This window comes from Coturnix japonica, chromosome 1 (genome assembly GCF_054131305.1).
Source record: "Coturnix japonica strain WE chromosome 1, WE-NBRP24, whole genome shotgun sequence".
NCBI classification, from domain to species: domain Eukaryota; kingdom Metazoa; phylum Chordata; class Aves; order Galliformes; family Phasianidae; genus Coturnix; species Coturnix japonica.
Genome location: NC_140663.1, coordinates 175,778,954 through 175,794,841, shown reverse-complemented (window position 1 = coordinate 175,794,841; position 15,888 = coordinate 175,778,954). Strand labels below are relative to the sequence as shown.

General features: G+C 51.1%; 1 protein-coding gene and 1 pseudogene across 2 annotated transcripts; both read right to left on the bottom strand.

Moving 5' to 3' along the window:
- Positions 1–108: 108 nt before the first annotated feature.
- On the bottom strand, positions 109–6,150 carry LOC116653131 (uncharacterized; annotated as a pseudogene). The gene is made up of 9 exons (XR_014943971.1): positions 5,158–6,150; positions 4,549–4,829; positions 4,067–4,238; positions 3,850–3,974; positions 3,635–3,728; positions 2,512–2,618; positions 864–2,050; positions 490–595; positions 109–260 (listed from the first exon to the last, which is right to left on the bottom strand). The product of XR_014943971.1 is annotated as an uncharacterized LOC116653131 (transcript).
- Positions 6,151–13,763: 7,613 nt separating this feature from the next.
- LOC146762895 (uncharacterized) lies at positions 13,764–15,656 on the bottom strand. The gene is made up of 2 exons (XM_085541342.1): positions 14,451–15,656; positions 13,764–14,137 (listed from the first exon to the last, which is right to left on the bottom strand). Exons 1-2 carry the CDS (start codon positions 15,654–15,656, stop codon positions 13,970–13,972), a joined length of 1,374 nt encoding a protein of 457 aa, XP_085397468.1. The 3' UTR covers positions 13,764–13,969.
- Positions 15,657–15,888: the final 232 nt, after the last annotated feature.

The window sequence follows — 15,888 nt, the reverse complement described above, 5'->3', positions numbered from 1 at the left end:
AGCCTGGTTGTCAAGCCTGGCAGGTCTGGCCCAGAGTAACCAAGTAACACCAGAGTTACCAAGTCCTAAAGACACATCTGGACAAACAGCTGGGTCTGCCGTGTCCTCTCACAGCACCCAGAGGTCACCAGTGACACAAGAAGGGCCCAGTGGAGCACAAAAGTTCCAACCAAAGCCGCTCGGTCTCTCAGCATCGTCCAGGTCAACTGGTTGCTGCTCAGTGCCGCCAAGCAAGCTTGCAGGCTCACTACCTTGGAATACTGGTAATGTGTTGAATCAAACACCATAAGACACATGAGATTGTGGTGGAGGGATGTTTATTAGGGAAAATGGATTGAATTTTGAGAAATTATTAATTTGCTGTCCCGCTCTTTTAAGCATGTGTCACAAAGATGTGGTGGAGGACTCTGGTGGTGGCTGGATGAAGGATGTTTTGGACGTTGGATGTCTTTCTAGCTGTGGACTTTCAACCTTTTCAGGGGGCTGCACTGTGTTGTATCAGGAACTGTCTTCTTATGGAGTCTCTCCACCACAGCGGGGATGTTGGCAAGGTGGAAATGAAGACAGCTCTGTTCCTCGCCCCCTTTTCCTGCTCCTGTAGGAGAAACAACAGAAGTACATTGTTGTTACTCATATGGAAATGATGCTTGGGAATTGCTCCCACCATTTTGTGCTGTCCCATTTGATCTGGACAATTTTCCCCCAAATAATCTGGTGTTGCTGAGATATGTAACTCATCTCTAGAAGTCGGTTGGAGAGATACATCAAAGTGTCATATCTCTCCAGCCACTTGGGTATCCAAAACGAGCCCCTTGACACCCAATCTCAATGGGAAATGCAACCTGTATACACCTGGGATCTACCTGCAAGTAGAGGATGTTGTCTTTGTAGATGGCTTCCATCAAGTCCTTACTGAGGGAAGGACTGGCTGTGCAGCTTCCCGGCTTCTGCCACAGCCGCATGCAGTGGGGAGCTTGGTCTCTCTGCCCGCTGCCTGTAGAAGAGCATGTAGGCAGTGGCCTTGGGATATAAAGAAGTCAGGTTGCTGATGGTTTCAAAGGAGCAGGTGGAAACCCAGTGGTCGTTGAAGAGGTACCACGGGATCTCAGAGTCCAGCTGCTTGTTGGAAGCCAGTTTTGGTGTCCCATCCTGAGGCTGTGTGTTAGGCACGGTATCGGTGCACTCTCTGCAGAAGCAGTAGTAGTGTCCGCTCTCGGAGGTGGTGCCCGAGTGCACCACCACGCTGCAGAGGTCGTACACGGTGGACACAAAGGTGCTGCCCAGGTTAGATCTGCCCATCTCATGCTGACAGACTTTCTCAGTTTCCTCAGAGCTGACGAGGATGGGCAGTTTGAGCACCTCAGGAATGGAGACATTCTCCAGGATCTTCGTCCTCTTCATGGTCTTTGGGTCAAAGGAGAAGCGCAGCAGTGTGAGGATGAGGTAATGCGGGGCCTCTGTCAGCTCTGCCACCTTCTCAGCATCCTGCAAGGAAGCACATTTCTTGCAGTGGTATTGATTCTCTGCAGTCAGTCTCTCTGGGGATAGAAAATAGTTGATTAAGTCCCCAAGAGATCGGGACTCCTTAGGAGCGCGTGTCTGCTCCCCAGAAGCCAAGTGAGCATCTTTGGATGTATGTGCTGGTTCTCTGGGCTCCTGCAAACCCAGTATTTCCATCAGCACCGGCTGGGCTCCGGGATCTTCAGACACAGCAGGCTTCCTCCGGATCCAGGGAGACCCTGTTGTTTGGTTTTTGGGAGGCTCAATAAACTGTGGGCCGATTTCTTTCACTTGTAAAACAGAGGTGCTTCCTGGCCTGCACGTGGGCCTGTCTGATGGGGGGAACGCCAATGACAGGTCTGTGAATGCTTCTTCTCGTGAAGAGACGTTTAAACACTTCAAGCAACGAATCTTTGTCAGCATTTTTCCCCCAAACATCTTCTCAACCAGTGTCTTGTTTACGGATTGATGCTCCATGGCTTGAGACATCAAGCTGGATTCCTTGAGCTGCTGGTAGTAGATCTTTTCAGTTTCTTCTTCTTCATGTAATCTTTGGTAGAAGGAAAAAGATGAGAACAATAAAACATACAGCACGACTTTCTACAGTATGGTTTCTGTGTGTGCACAGGGGCCTGATGCCAAATGTGGTGGTGCAGAAGGCACAGATGGTCAACGTGTATTGACCCCACTTTGCACGGCATCACCAGGACTCTGGGGACTTGGGATTTGTTGGTGAAAGAAAGGCAAAATCACCATTTTAGAGAGGAGGCTTGTCAGGCAAACACTTTTCCTCTGAACGTGGGGCAATTTCAGAAATTTTCAAGCCAAATTCATTTCTTCCCCCCAGGTCCACACAAACTAAGAAGTCCCAGACTGATTTTCCCATCTTTTACACACAATCTCTGTTCTCAGCCGCTTGCACCACTTCAGAGGGGTCAGCATTTCATATGATGTGAATGCTTGGGGCATCACCACGTCTGGGCTCCAAAATTAATACTGCTTGCCACATACCGATTCAGGAGGTACTTGAGATACTCCGAGCAGTCCTGCTGAGAACCAGGGGTAAACCAGAATGGCTGGGAGGCAGACAGGAATCTCTTGGGTGTGATGGCAGGTCGCTGGCAGAGAGAGGGAAAAACACATTTAAGCCACCGGGTCTCACTTCATATAGGAGAAGACTGGTTTGGTATGTGGCAACCAGCACTGGAAGGATGAATTTCAGCCCTGCTGAACATCCCTCTGTTGGACTGCCACGGGGATAACAGATTCTATGTGCCCCCTTTAACCAGCATGTATCAATTAGGTACTCATATGAACAATACATGCATTCATTTCTTCATTCAGTTTTCAAAATGCTTTCTGTTCCTGACCCACAGACTTCTACTAAATTCAGCCTGTACTTAATTTGATCCTTAATTTGATACCAAGTCCATTTATTAAAAAAAGAAACCTATAAAAATCGACTAAACTTCCATCCATCCTCTGATCTCTGCAGGGAGGTAAACTGCATTACTGGGCAACGTAATCAGTGCCTTTAGGCAATTGTTGTCACATTAATATAGTGGCAGACCCGTAATTGCCTGGAGAAATGACTTTACGTACTAGGCCAAAATTAAAATAACTAGAAGGATTGTAGGAAATCATTAACTACGAGATACACAACAAGCAAGTACGTGAATGCACATCAAACACACCATAGCCTGCTTGGAATAAACAGGCTCTTTTATGACCAAATGTGCAAGCTAAGATGTTCTCTACGTTACTCCCTGAAAGAGACCTGCAATGGATCTGTGATGGTGTAGCACCACAATGGAACAAGGCAAAGCTGCCAGTCAAGTCTTGGAAAACAGAGAGGTGCGGGTCAGTGGGCTCACATCAAGTGAAAAGTCAACACGGTGTCTCTGGGGGACAGACGGGTGCCTTCACCAATGGATTGAGATATGACCCATCTGGAGTCACTCATGCTAAATTTCAGGTTGGTGGAGAAAGGACTCCTAATTACTTTGTGTATGGGCTATTTTTCTTACTTTCCCTCAGATATGAAAGATTCACAACATCTGGAATCTAAAGGTTTGTTGCTGTTGTGGTTTTTGGACTTTGGTCCAAAGAAATAACTAGAACATGAAATAATTACCTGACTCTGCTCCAACAATGCAAAGAGCGACTTCAGTTTTGTCATCAGGGGCTGGAGGTCACTCTCGTTTAAATTCAACACTGAATGCCGAAAGCTGCAGAAGACAACCGCAGATGCAAAACAAGATGGACAATTAGCATTGTGGGAAGCACAATGCCAGTGCAAAGAGCAACCCGGGAGCAGTCCTAAGAGGGAACAAGGGAGCAACAACTCACTCTGAAGCCATGAAAAGAGACTGTATGACACTGTTCATGTAGCAAGTGTTTCCCATGTTAAATAAGCCGATCTTCCTTGTCTGTGATTTGGAAGCCATGACTGGGCAGCTGGGCAGCTCGTACTTCTGGGAGGTACACGCATTTTGTCCAAAGACATGTTCAATCCGTTCTCTTCTTGGAACTGGAAGAGCCTTGGAAAGAAAGTGGTGACACCAACCATTATCATTTGGGTGGGCAAATGCCGAACTCCTCTGCAGGAGGTGTTCGTGGTGCAGATCTTCCTCATGTTGGCGTGCACCCAGTAGAAGACATTGCAGTCATCAAGGACTTTCTGTGCACAAACCTTTGCTGGGCTGAGGCGTGCTCCCCCCCGCGGGCTGACCGTCCCCCTGAAAAGAACAGGCTGTCAGATGGACTCAAGTGGCTCATGGAAATCACTCTCCCTGCTCTCTGCTCCACCTGCCCCTTTCCCTTTTGCTTGCCCTACTCTCACACAGACCCTGGAGCTCCCAAGGCCAAAGATAAATGCAGCAGGGCATGCACTTGCCCTGGGCAGCTGCTGGGATATGGGCCCCTTCTCCTTCTTCGAGGTCCCCCATCAGGAACGTTGCATCTGTGGGTGTCTTTTCTCTACCGAATCCTGTACTGCTTTCTGCCCTGAGCAGCAGCCTCCCCATACAAACAGACTTCAGCACTCACTTGCTTTGATGCCTTTCCTGCTGGTCATCCACAGAAAGCACACTCTGGCTGGAGCTGGATGAGGAGTCTGCGGATGGTCTCGTGCTCTCCCCTGTGCCATGCTCCGTATTCATGCACTGCTGGATGTCATGCATGTGCGTTTGGAGCAGGCAGGGGGTTGTCGGCTCACTCTCCATAGAACTTATTTTGTCCTCAGTCAGGCAGAGCAGGTTGGAAGCAACTTCGTTGTCATTTTCCTGGCACTCTGTTTCTTTGGAAACTGAGGCCGTTTGTCCTGCTATCTGGAAGTGAGAGAACATGGGCAGCGTGAAAGGGATGCAGGCTTGTTTGGCAGAGCATCACCCTGCAGGGCTTTGGTTTACACAGAGCATTTCCAGCCTCACAGTAATGCTCAGGGCAGCCCGTGAGGCTCACACCACCTCTGGCAGGCCCTGTGTTGCGCAGGGATCTCCCACTGTGTGACAGCCCTGTGGCTGGGCAAGTCCCTGGGGAGAGCTAACGGACCTCTGGGGGTCTGCTTTCCTTAAAGGTCTCCAAGTTTATGGCCTTGATGGCTCCCTGCTGTGCAGACACGGTACCCTCCCTGTGCAATTCAACTCGATCACTCACCTGTCCACGACGGCTTTTTAGTCTTCTCCAGAGGCCACAGGCCTTCCTCAACAGGCAGCAAATGCAGGTGATTACGAAGGGATCTATAAGGAGCCAGGTTCTCCTTCTTTGCACCAGGTAGTCCCAGAGGTGGACCAGGAAGCAAGGCAAGCTGTAGAGCTTCGAGTTTGTGCCTGGGGACTGCTGCTTTGTGCCCTCAGGAACAACAACCTTGCTGTCTCTGTACCAGACCTGTTTGGGGCACTGGGAAGGGCCAAGCCAGCAGGGCCAGTAGCCGGTCAGAATCGTGGTCTGCACGGTTTGTTGCTCCTGGGGAACGACCTGGTTTTTCTTTCTGTTCCCATTCCTGTCAGGACATGAAATTACACCACGCCACCAGAACGAGGTGGAGGTCTCCTCTGTACGTTGCCCCTCAGGAGGGACCTCATTTGTCTTCCTGTCCTTGATCATAATGGGGCAAGAGGTTAGGCCAAATGAACAGGGCCGGGAGGAGGTCTGCCTCTTGGTCTGCACTGGACGCTGCCCCTCAGGAAGGACCTGATTTGACTTCCTGCCCTCCGTTTCCTTGGTACAGGTTAGGCCAAACCAACACGGCAAGGTGGACATCTGGCCCTTGGTCTCCTCTGGGCTCTTCTCCTCAGGACGGACCTGGTTTGTCTTCCTGTTCTCAGTCCTGACAGGGCAGGAGGACAGGCCAAACCAACACAACCAAGTGGAGGTCAGGATCTTGTTCTCCACTGGATGCTGCTCCTGAGGAAGTACCTGGGTTTTCTTCCTGTCCTCCGTCCTGACAGGGCAGGAGGTCAGGCCAAGCCAGCAGGGCCAAGTGGAGGTCAGGGTCTTGGTCTCCACCGGATGCTGCTCCTCAGGAACATTCTCTTTTGGGTCCCGATTCCAGACCCAGCTGAGATAGCTGGCATAGCCAGAGCCAAGTCCCACAAATGGAGACATGGTCAGAGCCATGGCCAGCATGAGAGCCAGGATGAACTTCATCCTGTTCTCTTGCAAAGAACAATCTCAACGCACAAATGGCTGTCACCCAGAGCAGAGCTCCAGCTGTGACCACCAGGACGGAGCGGCTGCTCCACAAGTCTGAGCTGGGGGAGGCTGCCAGCGTGACTTGACTAAGTCTGATGGCACGCCCTGCTCTGTGATGTCACAATGCCTTTCCCCTGCACCGCCCATAGGACTGCCAGCATGTTCTGGTGGATTCCATGGTGGCTGCCCCTGTCACGGGCACAGGTAAATCTAGGTAACCTGTGACAATTTGTTAGACTTGGATCTCGTCAAGGCAGAGGGTTGAGGCTCAGGGAATTCCTCCATGTGCCACTCCCACAAAGCAGGAAGCCGACACGGCAGCAGACGGAAGGTTTTGGAAGCCTCCTTGGACGCCAGTTTCATGAAAGACCCTGAATAACAGCTGGATGCACTGTGCTTTTTTCTAACTTCAGCTCCAGATCCATTTTGATTTCCCATCGGCAACACCTCCAGCCTTGCAGAATTAAATAAAAGAAGCATGCTCTGCTTTTCGTCTAGAAAAAAATACAAATGGGATTGTTGTCTGCGTTTGTAGCAGCGTGGCTCCTGTGAAAGTAGGAATCAGGTAAATAGGGGCCTTTCATGAAGATTAAGTATCCTAGGCTTTGGGGAATCTCAGAAGAAAAGGACTAGTGGGACATGTTGACATTCCTATAGTTATAATACAATAATCCTGGTTATAGTCTGATTCCGCATGTCACCTGGGCATGGAGGAGGGCCCCCATGCACCCATCTCGGGGCTGGGCACCCAACTCCCAAATCCCACCTCCCTGTCGCACCTTCACTTCCTCCCATCCATCAATTCATAGAATCATAGCAGCGCAGAATGCTTAGGGTTGGGAGGGACCTTGAAGATCGTCCAGTTGCAGACCCCTGCTATGGGCAGAGACACCTCCCTGTAGACCATGTTGCTCACGGCCCCATCCAGCCTGGCCTTGAATGCTTCCAGGGAGGGGCCATCCGAACCTCACTGGGCGACTTGTGCCAGTGCCTCACACTAAAGAATGTCTTCCTAATCTATGGCCTAAAACTAGCCTCTTCCCCTTGAAAGCCATTTCCCTGTTTCCCGTCTCTACCTGCCTGTTTAAAAAGTCCCTCTCCAGCTTTCCTGTAGGGTTCCCTCATGTTTGGGATGACCACTATAAGGTCTCCTCAGAGATTTCTCTAGGCCAAAGAGCCCCAATTCCATCAGCCTTTTCCCATAGGAGATGTGCTGCAGGTCCTGCATTTTGGTTACAGCAACCCCAGGCAACCCTACAGGCTTGGGGAGGTGTGGCTGGAAAGCTGCCTGATGGAAAGTGACCTTGGTGTGCTGATGGACAGTCTGCTGAATATTAGCCTGCAACTGTTCCCATAGGAGATGTGCTGCAGCCCTCTGATCATCTTTGTGGCCCTCCTCTGGACCTTCTCCAACAGCTCCATGCACTTCTTGTGTTGGGGGCTCCAGAAGTGGATGCAGTACTGCACGTGGGACTCACAAGAGTGGAGCACAGGGGCAGAATCACCTCCCTCAACCTGCTGGTCACACTTCTCCTTATGCAACCCCGGATATGGTTGGCTCCCTGGGTTGCATGCACACACTGACAGCTCCTATTGAACCTTTCATCGAGCCACACTCCCAGGTCCTTCTCCTCAGGGCTGCTCTCCAGCCATTCTTACAACATTCATAGGACACCAAGCTGGGAGGGAGTGTTCATCTGCCAGAGATCAGAGATCAGTCCCACCCCTCTTCCGCTTTGTGCCAAGTCCTCCGGAAATGCCACCCCTCCCCTCTATGAACCCAAAATGCCCAAAATGACAGTAACATGGAACCAGGACATTAACTCTTTTACTGCCGCTGTTTTGCAGGATGTTCTGATGTGGAATAGCAGCAACAGAAATCACTCAACCACAACATTCCACCCTTTATTCTACAGCACCTCATCATGCAGAACATATATCTGCATAGGAACACACAATAAGTAACACGAGTTACATATGCATATACACATCCGTGTACATGGAATCACTGACTGCACTCCCCGAGCATCAGATTTCCTTGTGTTACACACTGGACGTCCCCATTTTTCTCCATTACCCACCAAGAGCACCCAGGTCCCTATGCAGAAACAGTTCCAAGGAGAGGTTTGCCCTGTCCATTGGCTGGAAGACTATTCCCCACCAAGCAGCACAGCACGCCCCCAAGGTGTGTGGGTGCTTTTACCCCGTGCGTGGTGCTGTGGGATATCGGGACAGCGGGGACCTTGCTCACCACCTTGGAATACTGGTAACGTGCGGAATCAAACCCCATAAAACACATGAGATTATTGAGCAGGTATATTTATTATGGAAAACAGACCGAATTCTGAGAAATTATTAACTTCTTGTCCCAGTCTCTCAAGCATGCATCAAGAAGATGTGGCGGAGGACTCTGGTAGTCTCTACTCAATGCAACTTGTCTGCTTACCTGTCCCCGAGTCCTTAATCTTCTCCAGAAGTCCCAGGCCTTCCTCAGAAGCCGGAGAATGCAGATAGTTTTCAAGGCATCTGTAATAAGCCAGGTTCCCCCTCCCATGACAAGGTAGTCCCAAAGGTGTCCCAGGATGCCAGGAAAGCTGTAGGCCTTCTGCTTGGTGAACAGGGACTGCTGCTCAGGGCCCTGTGGAACGACAGCCTTGCTGCCTCTGTACCACATCCATTTAGGGCACTGGGAATGGCCAAGCCAGCAGGGCCAGAATGAGGTCACGATCTTCGTCTTCACTGCATCCTGCTCCCCGGAAAGGACCTGGTTCTTATTGCCATCCTCTGTCCTTGCAGGACAGAAGTCCTGGCCAAGCCAGAAGAGCCAGTATGTGGTCAGGATCTTGGCCTACGCTGGATGCTGTTCCTTGGTTAGAACCTGGTTGTTCTCAGTCCTGATAGGGCAGAAGGTTAGGCCAAGCTAGAAGAGCCAGTATGAGGTCAGGATCATGGTCTCCACTGCATCCAGCTCGCTGGGAAAGACCTGGATCTTATTGCCATTCTCTACCCTTGCACGGCAAGTGGTCAGGCCAAGCCAGCAGAGCCAGTATGAGGTCAGGATCTTGGCCTGCACTGGATGCTGTTCCTTGGGGAAGGACCTGGTTGTTCTGCCTGTCCTCAGTCCTGACAGGGCAGGAGGTCAGGCCAAACCAGCAGGGCTGGGTGGAGGTCAGGGTCTTGGTCTGCGCCGGATTCTGCTCCTCAGAAACATTCAGTTTTGGGTCCCCATTGCAGACCCAGCTGAGATAGCTGCCATAGCAAGAGTCATGTCCCACAAATGGTGACATGGTCAGAGCCATGGCCAGCAGGAGAACCAGGCTGAGCTTCATCCTGTTCTCTCCCTAAGAACAATCACAACACACAAATGGCCTCTGTAGCAAACCTGTTTGGGGCAGTGGGAAGGGCCAAGCCAACAGGGCCAGTAGCCGGTCAGAATCTTGGCCTCCACAAGTTGCTGCTCCTGGGAAAGGACCTGGATTTTCTGTCTGTTCTCAGTCCTGTCAGGACATGAAATCACACTGCGCCACCAGTATGAGGTGGTGGTCTCCTGTGTACGTTGCCCCTCAGGAGGGACCTCATTTGTCTTCTTGTCCATGACCTTATGGGGCAAGAGGTTAGGCCAAACCAACAGGGCCGGCAGCATGTCTGCCTCTTTGTCTCCACTGGAGGCTGCCACTCAGGAATGACGTGATTTGTCTTCCTGCCCTCCATCCTGACAGGGCAGGAGGTTAGGTCAAACCAGCAGGGCCATGTGGATGTCACAGTCTTGTTGTCCACTGGAGGCTGCCACTCAGGAATGACGTGATTTGTCTTCCTGCCCTCAGTTCTTTTAGTGCAGGTCAGGCCAAACCAACAGGGCCAGGTGGAGGTCTGGCTCTTGGTCTCCACTGGATGCCATCTGCTGTCCTTGTGGGGCAGAAGTCCAGGCCAAGCCAGCAAAGCCAGTAGGAGGTCAGGATCTTGGCCTGTGTTGGATGCTGTTCCTTGGGAAGGACCTAGTTCTTATGTTTGTCCTTAACGCTGATGGGGCAGGAAGTCAGGCCAAACCAGCAGGGCTGGGTGGAGGTCTGGCTCTTGGTCTCCCCCAGCTGCTGCTCCTCAGGACAGGCCTGGTTTGTCTTCCTGTCCTCCATCCTGACAGGGCAGGAGGTTAGGCCAAACCAGCAGAGCCATGCAGAGGTCACAGTCTTGGTTTCCACAGGACGCTGCTTTTCAGGAATGACCTGATTTGTCTTCCTGTCCTCAGTTCCTATGGTACAAGTCAGGCCAAACCAACAGGGCCAGGTGGAGGTCTGGCTCTTGTTCTCCTCTGTATGCTGCTTCTCAGGAAGGGTCGAAAGTTTTCAGCGAGGAAGATGATGAGCCTTCATCCCACGACCACCCCCACGACTCACTATGCATGCGCAAGTGGGGAGGGACTGCATGCTAATGGGGTCTCAGGAATACAATGGATATGTATTCAAATTCCTGCAAACTATTGATGATGTATTAGTTCAGCCTATCTCTGTTCCACACTTTCACCTAACGGTGTGCAAGTGAGGTGGAGCTATCCCCCTTGCACCAGGGTGTATGCACATCACTCATTAAACATACCTGCTTTATAACTACTTCATGGTTATGGAGTCTGATTCCTCACGTCAATCTGGCGACCCAGATGGGACCTCCTCTGTTTGGCTGCAGAACCAGCTGAGAAGGCGGACACCTTCGCCGTGCCTCGAGATTTCTCGGAAGGACTCCCCTCCCTCATCTGATCACTGCAGGAGCAGACAAGAACCATCCATCGATGGATAAGGTATGTGAAACTGGGAAACGGGGGACCCGTAAGTCATGAGGAGACGTCCTACGCCGGGCACAGAGGAGTTGGCGTGCTCCCCCCCGAGGGATGTTAGCTCCTGGGTTAGGTTGCAGGCTGGGTTAGGAGGACTCCCTAGGGAGTGCCTACAAAGGGGCTGGTAAGTCGTAGGCATGGTAAAAAAGCTATTGCTCACCCTCAGGTGATTGCTAATAGGGCAGTGCTTGTCTGCTCTCTTCTACAGGGTGATTTGTGTAATCGTGGAATAATTGGTATCGTACAGCACCGTCTATATAGGTGACCTAAGTCAACAACTAGCACCGGTGTTCTTAACATCTTTGGTTAAGCTTAACAAATGATATTGTAATTCTGTTTGAATTGTCGTGTGAGTTTGGCGTGAGTGAGATGCAGCACAGCTGCGGGGCGAGTGTGGAGTCCCGACCCACTGTTCCGTCCTCCCGCAAGGGAAACGGCCAGGGGCGGACGAAGTGAAAGTTCTCCCCCCAATACTTGTTTGTCTTTGTCTTTTCTTTAATACGTGTTTATTCTCATTTACTACTGGTTATTGTAAAGTACGTTGTCATAAAATGCATATGGGGTTAGCTGCGAGGAGGTGTTGCTACTTGTAAAATAGTGCGGGGTTTAGATTAAGTTATGATGGGGGGATCAGATGGAAAGGAGGTCCCCAAGCATACACCCCTGGGGTGTATGCTGGCACAGTGGTGAGATATTGCTGGGGAACCAGGAGGAACCCTTAGTAGGAAAATCCTGATTAAATATTGTAATCAGTGGTGGTTGATGTATAAGCTGGAGGATAGGGACAATGAACATGTAGAGGGATGGCCGTGTGGAATGAGCATCAAGCCATTTATGTGATATTGTGTTCTGCCTGCGAAGAGCTGTAAGGGAGGTGGGTCAGTCAGTGCTGGCGCTGTGGCGAGAGGGTTATAACTGAACAATATGGATTGCTAAGGGAAAGTTATAAGGTAGTAAGGATGTTTATGGAAACTGAAGAACTGTGTTGTTTGATTTGTGGGTTTTGAAGGGAATGGGACAAACTGTTTTTCTTATACTTGGTATAAGAAAGTGTAGTTGTTAATGGTATATGGAAGTATAGTGGAGGGTATGTGGAAGTGTGACTGCAGGTAGAAATAGTGGAATAGTGTACAGAGGAAAAAGGGTTAAAGAGAAAGTGAGTTTATCTGTGCTGGCATGAGAGCAACCCCCCCCCACCCCCCCCATCCCTCCTCCCCCCCCCCCACAACGTTCTTCTGCAAGCAGAAGTGGACAGGAGTCTAATTAATGATTTAGAAAGGAAGAGAGCAAGCTGACAGATGGGTGCATGCCCAAATGGACACAGTGTTAGGCCCTTTTGCGTTTTTTGGAAATTGGTTATAAGGGAAGATAAGAGAATATATTGGGCAAACCAACACTACAAAGTACAATCCCAGTACCAGGAACAGGGCACAAGTGGGCCTCACGGGAAAGGGTCTTCCAGGGCAACAACGGCAAATTGAGTTCACAGAACTCCCAAGAAAAGGGGGGTATCGCTGTGTGAACATTTCTGTAACCTTAGAAACAATTGAGGATGCTGCTGCAGATGTCTGATGGACAATCCAAGAGGAGGTACCCTGTTTATCCAAAGTTGCATTGCAACGTGGAGTAGGCAGGGATAACACCAATTGGGGAATGGTTTTCTCTGGACTATGGGATAAACTTACTAGTTGCCAAAATTAGGATGAGTAAAACAGCTTTTCTTAGTCTGCATCAGCTTGCTACTCTTGGTGTGTTTTACTTGTGTTGTTATAAGATGCTCTTTGTGTCTGTGCCAGGATGGCAAAACTTAACCGGCATAGGGTGTAGCTGGGAATATGGGAATTTAGGAATAGTAACAGGGATTGTTAAAATTGGAAAATGGGTACAAGGCAAGTCAGTTGGGAAGAGGAGTTGTGGGATACACTCACTAGCTGGTTACCAAATTTAGGATGGATAAAGCTCTGTGCTACGTGCACAGCAGAGACACTCACCTCTTGGAGCAAACACGCTGGGGCCCATGATTGCCCCCAGCTGTTCCCATCGTGCCTGTATGAGTCGTGCTTGTCCACGTGTGTCCATGGAGCTGCATGGAAAATCCCACTGAGGTCCCCTGAGGCCGTGGGCAGTGATGGCAGCAGGACACGAGGAGTCCCCTTGCCCACGACTGTGCCTCACCAAGCTGGGTTGGGAACAGCGACCTGGTGCCATGATGGCTGCTCTCAGGTTACCTCGCAGCCTGCTGTTCTCCAGGCTGCACAGCCTCAGCTCTCAACCTGTCCTCGTGGGAGAGGTGTTCTATCCATTGGATCCTTACTGTGTCTCTTCTTTGAATGTGTTCCAACAGCTCCATGTCTCCATGTACTGAGGACTGCACTTCTGCTTTGTGCTTCCAAACCCCACACAGCAGCACTCTCCTGCAGCAACGCATTTTGTGCTGCCGCTGTCCGGACGCGCTGCCTGGCAGGTCTGGCCTAGAACCTGGGATACACCAGAGGAACCAAGTCCTAAAGACAAATCTGGACAAACAGCTGGGTCTGCCGTGTACTCTCACAGCACCCAGAGGTCACCAGTGACACAAGAAGGGCCCAGTGGAGCACAAAAGTCCCAAGCAGAGCCGCTCGGTCTCTCAGCATCGTCCAGGTCGACCAGTTGCTGCTCAGCGCCACCAAGCAAGCTTGCAGGCTCACCACCCTGGGAATACTTGTAACGTGCGGAATCAAACCCCATAAAACACATGAGATTATGGTGGAGGTATGTTTATTAGGGAAAAATGGATGGAATTCTGAGAGATTATTAATTTGCTGTCCCACTCTCTTAAGCATGTTTCACAAAGATGTGGTGGAAGACTCTAGTGGTGGCTAGATGAAGGATGTTTTGGATGTTGGATCCAGATGAAGAGTCTGCAGAGAGTTTCTTCCTCTTCCGTGTGCCTCATGCCGTATTCTCTCAGTGATGGATTCTGTGTGCTTCCAGATGGAGCAGGAAGATGTTCTTCAGCTCATTCTCCACGATACTTAGTTTATCCTCAATCGAGCACAAGACGCAGAAATCAATTTCGTTATCCATTTCCTGGCACTCAGTTTCCGAGGAAGCTGAGGCTGTTTGTCCTGGTCCCTGGAAGTGAGAGAGCATGGGCACAGTTAAAGGGATGCAGGCTCATTTGGCAGAGCATCGCCATTGCAGGGCTTTGATTGGGGCGAAGCATTTCCAGCCTCACAGAACTGCTCGGGGCAGCCCATGGGGCTCACACCACCTCTGGCAGGCCCTGTGTTGCGTGGGGGTCTCTTACTGTGTGACAGCCCTGTGGGGAGAGCTAACGGATATCTGGGGGTCTGCTTTCCTTGGCTGTCTTCACGTCTATGGCCTTTATGTTTCCCTGCTTTGCAGCCAAGGTTCTCTCTCTGCACAATGCAAGTTGTCTGCTTACCTGTCCCTGAGTTCTTAATCTTCTCCAAAGGAAAAAGGCATTCTTCAGGAGCTGGACAATGCAGACAGTTATCAAGGCATCTGTAATGAGCCAGGTTCTCCCTCCTAGCACAAAATAGTTCCAAAGGTGTCCCAGGATGCCAGGCAAGCTGTAGGCCTTCTGCTTGGTGTTCAGGGACTGCTGTTCTGGGCCCTGTGGAACGACAGCCTTGCTGCCTCTGTACCAGACCCATTTAGGGCACTGGAAAGGACCCAGCCAGGAGGGCCAGTACGAGGTCAGGATCTTGGTTTTCACTGGATCCTGCTCGCTGGGAAGGACCTGGTTCTTATTGCCACCCTTTGTGATTTTGGGGCAGTCGTCCAGGCCAAGCCAGCAGAGCCAAAAGGAGGTGAGGATTTTGGCCTGCGCTGGATGCTGTTCCTTGGTTAGGACCTGGTTGTTCTGCCGGTCTTCGATCTTGATGGGGCAGGAAGTCAGGCCAAACCAGCAGGACCATTTGGAGAGCCTTTTCTTGGTGTCCTCTGAACGCTGCAACTCAGGAATGACCTGATTTGTCTTCCTGCCCTCAGTTTCTTTGGTACAGGTCAGCCCAAACCAACAGGGCCAGGTGGAGGTCTGGCTCTTGGTCTCCACTGGAAGCTGCTTCTCAGGAATGACCCTGACAGGGCAGGAGGTCAGGCCAAACCAACACGGCCAAGTGGAGGTCAGGATCTTGTTCTCCACTGGATTCTGTTTGTGGGGAAGGACCTGGTTTGTCTTCCTGTCCTCAACCCTGACAGGGCAGGAGGTCAGGCCAAACCAGCACAACCAAGTGGAGGTCAGGATCTTGTTCTCCACTGGATGCTGTTTGTGGGGAAGGACCTGGTTTGTCTTCCTGTCCTCAACCCTGACAGGGCAGGAGGTCAGGCCAAACCAACACAACCAAGTGGAGGTCAGGATCTTGTTCTCCACTGGATGCTGCTCCTGAGGAAGTACCTGGGTTTTCTTCCTGTCCTCCGTCCTGACAGGGCAGGAGGTCAGGCCAAACCAGCAGGGCCAAGTGGAGGTCAGGGTCTTGGTCTCCACCGGATGCTGCTCCTCAGGAACATTCAGTTTTGGGTCCCGATTCCAGACCCAGCTGAGATAGCTGGCATAGCCAGAGCCAAGTCCCTCAAATGGAGACATGGTCAGAGCCACGGCCAGCAGGAGAGCCAGGCTGAGATTCATCCTGATCTCTCGCAAAGAACAATCTCAACGCACAAATGGCTGTCACCCAGAGCAGAGCTCCAGCTGTGACCACCAGGACGGAGCGGCTGCTCCACAAGTCTGAGCTGGGGGAGGCTGCCAGCGTGACTTGACTAAGTCTGATGGCACGCCCTGCTCTGTGATGTCACAATGCCTTTCCCCTGCACCGCCCATAGGACTGCTAGCGTGCCCTGGTGGATTCCATGGTGGCTGC